Raw genomic sequence first — 11,430 nt, 5'->3', positions numbered from 1 at the left:
ACTTGGCCATTCTAACACCTGGATACATTTATTTGTGAACCATTCCATGGTAGATTTTGCTTCACGTTTTGGATCATTGTCTTGTTGGAAGATAAACCTGCGTCCAAGTCTCAGGTCTTTTGCAGACTCCAACAGGTTTTCTTCCAGAATGTTCCTGTATTTGGCTCCATCCATCTTCCCATCAATTTTAACCATCTTTCCTGTCCCTGATGAAGAAAAGCAGATCCAAACCATGATGCTGCCACCACCATGTATGACAGTGGAGATCAGGGTGTCTTCAGGGTGATGAGCTGTGTTGCTTTAACACTAAACATATCGTTTTGCGTTTTGGCCAAAAAGTTCGATTTTGGTTTTATCTGAGCAGAGCACCTTCTTCCACATGTTTGGTGTGTCTCCAAGGTGGCTTGTGGCAAACTTTAAACAAGACATTTTATGTATATCTTTGAGAAATGGCTTTCTTCTTGCCACTCTTCCATGAATGCCAGATTTGTGCATTGTTGATTGTTGTTCTATGGACAGACTCTCCCACCTCAGCTGTAGATCTCTGCAGTTCATCCAGAGTGATCATGGGCCTCTTGGCTGCATCTCTGATCAGTCTTCTCCTTGCTTGAGATGAAAGTTTAGAGGGACGATCGGGTCTTGGTAGATTTGTAGTGGTCTGATACTCCTTCCATTTCAATATGATTTCTTGCACAGTGCACAGTTTACATCTGCGTTTGTATTCTGTTCGGGAGAGTCCACATGGGGACCCCCCGAATAGAATACCAAAACATTTGCAAGCGCTGTGGAGTAAAAGCACACGGACCCCATAGACTATAATGGGGTCCATGTTCTTGCAACGAGATCTCTGCAAGGAACATGCGGACAGGAAAGTACTTCACAATCTACTTTCCTGTCCGCATGTTCAATGCGAAGATCTTGCAGCAAGCACAGGGTTGAGGGGATATCGTCACTCCATAAGGAGAGAACCACCATTAAGGTGTGTGGCGTCTTATTAATCCATGAGCGCTCCACTGTGCAAAGGAACATGGGAAGGATATGCAAATCTGACTTCCATGATGTAATTAGGATGTCAGTGCCTCATGATGTAATTAGGAAGACAGAGTTTCAGTTCTCTCCTTATGGAGTGACAATATCCCCTTAACCCTGTCTAAGCCTCTCACCTCTGCCAGATCAGTCCTCTCTGCGCCAAGCTGATGATATGCAAATACATTGAAACAGCTGTCCTTGGCTGAGAAGACTGTTAGGGCCCCTTCACACGGAGTAAACGCGCCGCGCATTGTGGCTCGTTTACGGCACGTGTATGCCGCGGTTTTTTACGGTTCGCGGTTAACGCGGCGTAATCGCGCACCGTAAAAAAACGCGGCGTACACGTGCCGTAAACGAGCCACAATGCGCGGCGCGTTTACTCCGTGTGAAGGGGCCCTAACTGGTATAATCCCAACATCATTGCAAACAAAGGCCTCTGAGAAGGTCACTTAACAGTTGGGTATTTTCTTAGACTACACTTCAGGATAGGCAAAAATATTCAAATTAAAACTCAACTTTTATTAGTTATGATTAAAACCACATATATAACAAGGTAAATAATGACCCCGAGGCTATTTCAAATTATTTCTCAGTCTAGTAATTAAATGTCCTTCATATACTAGACAACTAGGGAGTCATTGCAAAAGAACATCTATTACTAGGTGCAGTTCCACCTGGTCTAGTTGTGATAAGAAACACTCTATATAAATCTAGTGTCCATATAAAGCACGAGTGTTATAGGTAGGGCAATCGAAAAGTATGGTTGAACTCCTAGTTAAATATAACAACAAGAGGAGTAGGTTATGACGGGATTTATATAAAGACTGTCCGCTGATTAGAACACGCCTCTTTTACAACCACCTGCCCTCTGTCCATGTAACTTGTTCAAAACTAAACTTATCACCATTATGTCACTTGCCCTACTAAGATAGAAATTGTAGAGAACAGAGTATATTATTTGTTGTTTGTGGCTGCCAAAGTTGTTTCTTTGGGTAAATAAAAAACAACAGCTGCACTGTCTCTATATAAGCACTCAGACACTATTAGAGGAACACAATTAGGGGTTGAATAGAGATATAAATATAACCTATTAATCTCTATTCACATAGTGACATGTCGAGCTTGAAAGTTCTCAATATTCTATGTCAATCAGTACAGACGTATCAGCCTGATTTGATACACTTTCAAACTCGCACTTTCATTTTAAATGGCTACAGGGCATTCCTTAGCTAGCGAGGTTAAATGATACATTGTTTATCCCTCAGTACGCTTGGACCTGCTCCTGCTCTGCCTCTATTTTGAAAATCTCTCTACGCGTTTCCCCCGGCTCGTTCTCTACACTGGGTTCATCAGGAGAGTAGAATCACGTCACAATATAACGTTCACGGCCCCCTAAGATGATTGCGGTAAAAACCACAGTTCTCGGCGCCCTGATGGTGGACGCCGATACTTAGGTTGAAGCTTTATATGGACACTAGATTTATATAGAGTGTATCTTATCACAACTAGACCAGGTGGAACTGCACCTAGGAATAGATGTTCTTTTGCAATGACTCCCTAGTTGTCTAGTATATGAAGGACATTTAATTACTAGACTGAGAAATAATTTGAAATAGCCTCGGGGTCATTATTTACCTTGTTATATATGTGGTTTTAATCATAACTAATAAAAGTTGAGTTTTAATTTGAATATTTTTGCCTATCCTGAAGTGTACTCTGAGAAGGTCAGCATGATGTTAAAGGGAGTGCCCTCTATAGGTACAGTATGTTTGACTGAGACTCTGTCTTCCTAATTACATCATAGAAGATAGACTTGCACATTCTCAGTCAGCGCCCTCTATTGGTGTGCATACTTGAGGCACTGACATCCTAATTACATCATGGAAGTCAGATTTGCATATTCTTCCCATGTTCCTTTGCACAGTGGAGTGCTCATGGCTTAATAAGACTCCACACACCTTAATGGTGGTTCTCTCCTTATGGAGTGATGATATCCCTTCAACCCTGTCTAAGCCTCTCACCTCTGCCAGATCAGTCCTCTCTGCGCCAAGCTGATGAGATGCAAATACATCGAAATGGCTGTCCTTGGCTGAGAAGACTGTTACTGGTATAATCCCAACATCATTGCAAACAAAGGCCTCTGAGAAGGTCAGCATGATGTTAAAAGGAGAGCCCTCTATAGGTGTGTTTGACTGAGACTCTGTCTTCCTAATTACATCATGGAAGATAGACTTGCACATTCTCAGTCAGCGCCCTCTATTGGTGTGCATACTCAAGGCACTGACATCCTAATTCCATCATGGAAGTCAGATTTGCATATTCTTCCCATGTTCCTTTGCATAGTGGAGCGCTCATGGCTTAATAAGACTCCACACACCTTAAAAGTTTATATATATATATATATATATATATATATATATATATATATTATACATATATATATATATATATATATATATATATATGTTCTAGATGAAATCTTGGCCATGCACAGTACCACTCTGGTCAGAGCGTACTGTGCAGGTCCGAATGGCCATTTTGTTGTGCTCAGTTCTTTTGCATGTGCAATATGCTGTAGTTGACCACAACAAAATGGCTGCTCGGATATGTACAGTATGCTCTGACTGGATCGGTACTGCGCATGCCTGAGATTTTATCTAGAACAGCGCGGTGTCAGAGACCAGTGCTCGCCCAATATCCAGGAGGGAGGAGGAGAGATGGAGCACAAGCAGTGGAGGGGAGGTGTTAAAGGCATGACAGGGGGTGCTTGCAGGCCTTGGGGAACGCCCAGGGTGCTCTGTGAGGATCATTTGCATAATATAAGAAAGTGTTTTAACAAGAGACAGTGGGGACAAGACAAGAAGTAAAGGTAGTAGTAGTAGAATAGCCTTTTTAAAGACTATTCAATAATTTGTTTAGCTAAAAAGGACTATTTGCAATGATAGACTCCTTTTAATCTTCATTTTTCATATTATTTGTGCCATTTTAGGGTTTTCCAAACCAATTACTAGTTCCCATCCAGTTAGGGGTTCAAGCTACAATGGTTTCAGCTTACAATGGTCACCCCGCACACATTAACATTGTAACTTGAGGGACTCGTGTGTACTTGTAGTGTTTCGTGCAAACACTATTTCTAGGAAACACAGCACCGCTCTCCCCTCCCTCTATTGATAGATGTACTAGATAACATAACGCCATATCACTCACTTCTTCCATCCTGCATGAGACGACTAAACACTATTTCCATATTATAAGAGCTCTTACTAAAAGGAAGAAGAAACACCCAGAGACAGAGGAAGAGGTCAGTGAACAGATGAGTGCTCAGCTGCTGACTGCAGACACAATGGAATATTTCCACATCACATAGTACAGCTATACAAGAAGTTTTCGGTACAAGTCAGAGCTAACAAGATCCTGCAGAGGCCAGATAGCAGATCATAAGGCTAAAGAGCTTGATGGACCAAGAATGAAGTGATCAAGGTGATTTGTCATTCTTATAAGACGATTACTGGGAATAAGGGCGTTGGAGTCTCTAGACAGAATTTCCATTTAAGTCTAATACACAAGCATGTTTCTAATTCTCCCTGGAATTCCACTGCTATTATGTATTAGAGAGTTACTGTCAGCTCTCAGCAGCATAGTCTTATATGAAGCTGCTCATCAGGAGCTGAGGAATTAACTCTTAATGCACAGAGACATTTGCTGGCAGGACAGTGAAGAGCTCCCAGTAACAATTGCTAGGCAGGCAGCCCCTGACATTTGCACTGGAGATCTCCTCCTCTCTGTGTTTACACAGTTGTCTCCATTCATTCACTTCCCTAGTGGTGGTTGATAGAAGTCTCTGTGCGCTGGAGGGTCACAGTCACATTCCTGTTCTCAAGCTCAGCACAGGCTTCTTCCACTGCTTCATATAGTATTTCTAAGCAGCATGCAAGATCCCAGCAGGAGATCCCAGCTTTTTATCAGCTGTCACTATGTAGGATGCCTGGAGAGATGACCTCTACTCGCCCAGGAACACTCAGGAGCTCATTTATACTACTATTCTGCTCCTGGATCTTTAGACTTTGGGGTGGAAGGCGTCCCAAAAGCAGGAGGAATCTGCTGGTGGTCTGTACTGCTTGTCTGCTCTATGGGATTTTTGTAGTGACCCAGGCAGGTAATTTTTTCCCACAGCATAAAGATCCCAGGAAAACTGATCAGCCAGATGGAGATGGTGCTGCTGAGCAGCAGAAGAACTTTTTGGAACAAAACACATTTTATGTTGAAAATTCCCAGCCACTTGGAGGCGCTCTAAACAGTTCCACGACACTCCAGCCAAATGTTGTATATATCACCTTGAGGTCCAAGAGGAGCAAACCATCCAATATCAGGGGGACAGTAAGACCAAAGAAGAGGAGGAAGTTTGGCGTTGTTGGACAGCATGAGTTTGGATATAGCATACAAGACACTGGTAGACTGGATGACAAGCTTATGAAAAAGTATATATCCAAAGGATCCCCCACTCACCAGACTAGGGATACGGGATCAATCATATTGAGGGATGCAAGGGGGGATAATTTTCAGAGTAACATTAGGATTTACAGTGATCGTGCCCCTCCATGGTTTAGTGCTGAAGACATCAGGGCAATGAGGTTCCTGGCAGACTCAAGGATACAGAAAATTACACAGTTGCCTTCTAACCAGGGATATGTCAGCTATGAAACCCCGTCCAAGAAAAAGCTTGCTCCATCCGTGCCATCCTCAGCGTGCCAGGGAATTTGTGGTCTTGTTAGAAGACCCTTGGACATGAGTGAAGTGTTTGCTTTCCACTTGGATCGGATACTGGGGCTTAACCGGTCTCTGCCATCTGTGAGCAGAAAGTTTGAGTTCGCCCAAGGTAAGAGGATGTATTGTTCTATTGTGGTGTGGATCTGGTTTCCTGGATAACATGTATTACGCCACCTGTCAATTCTCTATTTAGGCTCTTCTGTGCATTATCTCATTATAATGAACATATCCTAGTAGTGCGGTGTATCCAGAATAGCTGGAACAGTGATTCTCACATCTTCTTTGAGAAGACCACCCCTTATCCAGTACAGATTTCCACATTTTCCCATAACAGGTTCTTCATTACCACTATATATTATGCACAGTAGCCATCTTCTTTGAGAAGACCATTCTCCCAGAAAACCACTTTCCATTTAGTTGGTCATCTTGATTGACAGTAAATATAAGTCTCTCACTAAACTATCTCTATCTTGCCAAATGGGTAAATAATCTCTTCTGTTTCGTGCTTGCATCTGCTTCTCTGGGAAAGCTGGGTAACATTGGATATGACCACAATTGCAGCAGCTTTTTTAAAGTTGTAAGAGTAAATCTGATACTGTATTTTGGCAGGGGATGATAGAGGAGGACCATTCCTTTATTGTAGGGGAAATTGTATTAACTCACGGTAAACTATTCCTGGAAGAATTTATGCAGAGATATCAAAGTAGATGAATATAGATCGCAGCTCCAGTGTTATACGCCTTATTTATAACAGTAACAGTGGTATCATTGCCTCTATCTTTATGTTAATGTGTTTGGATGTAGAATGAGCTAAATTATCAGAGATGTAATTGAGTATCTTTGTCTGTGGTCATGGGAGTTACTGACAAGGGGAACATTATAGCATGTAATTGGTTGGTCTTTTTTTACGACAAAGAGTCCAGAAAAACAATTAAGGCTTTGTACACACTGCATTTCAGTTCCATGTATGGTGTGCACTATGCAATATGCCAGGATAAGTTTCTGTCAATTGTATCTGTAGGGCTCCTTTCACCCACCGTGGCCCAATGGAGAGCACATTTGGTCTTTTGACTTTTGTTATATAACGATATACTTATTTTAATGTATCAGAGCTTTCCCATATATGTCACCCATTGATTTATTGATTTATTTTATAGTTGGAGTGTATAGGTGATGTATAGATCTTATCATTAATGCCAATTGAAGGCATCATGTGCATGATGGAATGATATAGCACATAAGCTGCTGTATAGTGCCTCCATATTGCACCGTAGAGGAGACTTGCTCCATAATATAAAATTCCATGGGGCATACCATGATTTTCTTTCTGTTGGATTCCAAATAAATTTAGTGGGAAAAACTTGCTATGTTGAATTCATACGGAGGTATAGTCCTATATATTTCTATATGTGCTTTATTGCTGCCTCATATGGCTGAAAACCTGTACAGAGACATAACTATTTTATGTTTAAACATTACAAATATGTTTCTATTGTTGCCTTAAAACTCTATATTTAAGCAACTTGCTAGCTTGTTTTTTGAATTCCCTCCGTGACGTATAGACCAGCTGTGGGCCATATTTTTCTGAACACTGAGTCACATGGACTCCAAACATCATGGTCCTTGCTTCCCTATGGGAATATTGTCATGTATTGTAAACATGACTACAGCATGGGACAACAGTCCTCCTGGGAGGTAGAGACTCCTAGCATTATAGATTACTGGATCTTTGTTCTGTGTTTGATCTGATACAGCCTACATCTGATCCATATTTCCAAATCTGCCCATATGAAGCTTGACTTAGATGGGGTTGACATATGCTGGACTCATGTTCTGTTACCATGTCAGAACCTCTGACGTTCACAGAAAATCTGCAGCACACCTATGGATTTTTATCACAGATGGATAGTTTTTGCTGTGAAGATGCCACAGATTCCTGATTCGTGCCAGGAGCCCCTTTGTTGATGGAAGGTGTAAAATAAAAAAAGCATACTCTCTTGCCCTTAGTGCTCTATTGTCCACCCCTGGTGTCCATTCAGGCTTGTGCCAGAAGTCCTGCACCTCATGTCCTCGCTGAAACTGGTCTCAGTGGTCATGTGAGACACAGAACTTCCGGTGATGAGGCCACAGCAGATGCCTAAATGGACACTGGCAGCAGACAACAGCGCCCCACGGACAAGTGAGTAAGTTATGTTTTTATTTTACACCTTTACCTGGCCTCCACACAGGTTGCTCCGATTCTTAGACAACCCTGTTTACTAGCATTGTACTGTACTTTGCTGCAGATTTGGAGAAAACCTGTAATAGTGATGACTAAATGTACGTTCACACAATGTTTTTCTTTTTTCAGCAGTACATGGGAGAATTTATATCTTGAAAATGTTTTTAACAATATGTGACTGATGTTTTCAAATACCCAAATCGCTTGTATTGTTTTATACTTTCTATCCACAAATCTGCTACATGTGAACATGGCCTAGAATTTTACATTGTTCACAAAATAAACATAAACAAGAGATAAACCCATCCTCAATGTCAATCTACAGGACTTCATTTATGACTGAGCACCTCTGGTTTATTATTGCAGATTAAGCAGTAGAAGTCAGTGCTAAGACAGGGAGGAAAATGTTATTCAATATGAAGGTGCCATTGGTTTTTATTTTCTTGTGCAAGTATTGTTCCCAGCAAATGGGAGAAAAATAAACACCTTTTCTTAATTATTCAGTACATTTCTATATATTTTTTATCCAATTAGTGTGTTAGAGAAGATACAAAGAAAATTTAGCTACAGAATCTCTCATTATTGGTCATAATAATTATTATGCCCCAATTAAAACTTCCCACCAATATTAAAAATAGTCATCAAATTAGGTCACATTGATTAACAGAACTCAATTTTAATCTGAAAATACACATATGACCTCAAGCTACAAATAAATTAGAGATGTGATTTATGAATACTCCTTATAATAGTTAATTGTCTCTCCTAATAATTTTTAGTTTTCTATGTAATCCAGTAATCTGGTTTTTACAAGTCTACATGTGGCATGAAGTTTGCTGTATCTACTAATGGGCCATAGTGACAACATGAATGGCATGGTAGTATAAAACTCACGGGTTAATTTCATAGGGGCATTTGAGGTCATTTAATAAAGAGTTGGCACTATTCAACTGGACTTTGCACCAGCATGATATGACTAGCTATGTATGTTTAGAGGTTTGCTTTTATTGTCTGCTTTGGAACCATTCTTCATTTTTCTACATTTCTATGATTTGGGCTATTTCAGTCCTTAATATAAAGCCTGTAATTTACCAGAGAACTGTCAGAAAATTTGAAGATCTCTACAATGTGCTTTATAATTCTAAAAGCAGCAGAAAGAGTTGTCATTCAGAAATAGAAGCTCTTCACATGTGATTTGCAACATCAATCTACAATCACTTGACACAAGCTTGAGTAAAGTTTTTTTCAGTTTACTTAGAAGGTTTTAATATAGGTCTAGTAGATGGATTATGACATATATGTACATATAGGTGCATCTTGCCTGTGTAGCTCATAAGGGGAACAAAAATTCTGCTGAAAATCCACTGGCACAAGAAAATACTTTTATTCTCCATAAAACATGCTTTTATGGTACAGAGGTACAAGAATGTTTTAGAAGAATAAAAACATTTGATATTGTAGTAATCATACTAACCAACATAGTAATTTTAATGGTAAACAAAGTAAAACAAACAAGGCATAATTCCTGTTATATTTTTGCAAAAAAAAAAATCTACGAATAAAGTCAGTAAATTATACGTACCACAAAATTACGCCATTGAAAAATAGAACTCATTTTACAAAACACAAGCCATCTTACATTTTACATTAATGGTAAAATAAAAAAGTTAAGGTCCTTGAAATTAATAAATAAACCAGAAATATCAGAATAGTGTAGTGTACACCTCCTGGTAACCCAACCATCAGTTGGGCTCTTCATTGTCTTCTTGTACTGTTGATCTTCATATATTGACTAGCATCAGTGCCACTTACTACAACATAGTCTCATTCACTTGTACAGCTGTAGCACTATACACCACTATTACTAAAAATACATTGCCCAGCACTATGAGCAGGAACCATTGCAATGTAAATGATGGGAAAAATGCAGTTCTTGCAAAAGTGCCCCTTCAAACATCTGATAGATGGAGAAGCTAAAATTCGGTCTCCCACCAATTGGATATTGTCTAACTACTCTAAGGACAGGTCATCATTTCAAAAGGCTGGATAACCACTTTAGGGCCAAAAATAAGTCATGTCCTTAGGGGGGAGGGGTTAAAACATCCCTCCAGTTCCAATATCCAACATGATATGATATCTGATGGGAATATATTAGTGCACTCTAGGTAAGACAATTGCCAAGCAACCATAAAACACCAGAAGAAAATAGTGATGGATGCAATGAATTATATAGAATCTGTACTCCACAATCTCCTGGTATTTTATGGTTGTCTTCGCAACTCTAGAATCCGGCACTGGTCAGCATATCTACACTTCCAATATCAGACCAGGGATGCTTTATGTATAAAATGCAGTCTGCCATGAGAAAGCGTTGTCTCTGGAGGATACGTCCTGCCCATTGTAGATGGGACAATACCATAGCTACTGTATTTTGCAATTTCTTAGCAGTTCATTTTGTAAAGCTGAACTTGTGCAAAAATGTGCAACATTTTTTTTACCTCATTCATAAACAGTTTAATAATTCCCCCCATAGACTTTTCTTAGAAAATGATGTTGAAAGGAATTTGGAACATGTGTTATATGCTATGCCTTCATCCCAGTGAGTTGGAGTAGTGGTTGTATAAGGCCACTGGAATGAATCATAAAAGGCTGATAAGGCTGTAATGTAATCCTCCTTCACTTCTATTCTGAGACACATCTTCTTACAATGTGGCAAATAATATATACAGTTATATATATATATATATATATATATATATATATATATATATATATATATAGTGGTCCAAAAGTGTGGTGTGGTGTGTGTGTGTGTGTGTGTGTGTGTGTGTTAAAGTGTGTGTGTGTTAAAGCTACCATCTTGGAATCAGCTGGATCTTTTTCACATGGAAAGGGGTGCATATGACAAAGCTTTGGTTTATGCATTAAAGGATTTGCGGCATGCATTCATGATGCAGGTGATCCAGTATTGTTACAGGTAGATGAAGTTATTAGGAGAATCTGGCATGAACTGTGCATAATTAGCCACTTAATACTATAGAAAAGGTTAGGTATAGCCATCTGAGGAACTGCTATCTGTAAAAGAGTAATAACGCTGCAGCAAAAAAACACTGCGTTTTACAGTATCCAAAAAGTGGACGGAATTCTTGATAATCCCATCCACACATTGCAGAAGGAGATCTGCAGCGGAAAAGCTGCGTTTTAAAAAACGCCCGGGTTTTTTAAAATCACAGCATGTTGTTTGTACCTGTGGAATTATTCGTATAGGGATATTAGGGGCAGAAAGTCTGTAGAGGGTAAATCTGCGAAAAGGCAAAGGCATCACGTGAGATGCGGCCCCCCCCAAAAAAAAAAACTGCTGCAGAAACAATCCAGTGGAAATGTATTACATTGCATTTTCAGAGTTTTCCTCT

General features: G+C 39.9%; 1 protein-coding gene across 1 annotated transcript in view; it reads left to right on the top strand.

Annotated features, from left to right (window-relative positions):
• Window positions 1–4,905: 4,905 nt before the first annotated feature.
• The window catches only part of GASK1B (golgi associated kinase 1B), a 41,620-nt gene continuing 35,095 nt past the window's right edge, over window positions 4,906–11,430 (top strand). The window contains exon 1 of the mRNA XM_075257524.1: window positions 4,906–5,905. Coding sequence (XP_075113625.1) covers window positions 5,011–5,905 — 895 coding nt within the window. The 5' untranslated portion in view covers window positions 4,906–5,010. The remainder of the gene's footprint in view (window positions 5,906–11,430) is intronic.

This window comes from Leptodactylus fuscus, chromosome 1 (genome assembly GCF_031893055.1).
Source record: "Leptodactylus fuscus isolate aLepFus1 chromosome 1, aLepFus1.hap2, whole genome shotgun sequence".
Lineage (NCBI taxonomy): Eukaryota > Metazoa > Chordata > Amphibia > Anura > Leptodactylidae > Leptodactylus > Leptodactylus fuscus.
The sequence above is the reverse complement of the archived record's forward strand: the minus strand, read 5'-3'. Positions and strand labels throughout refer to the sequence as shown.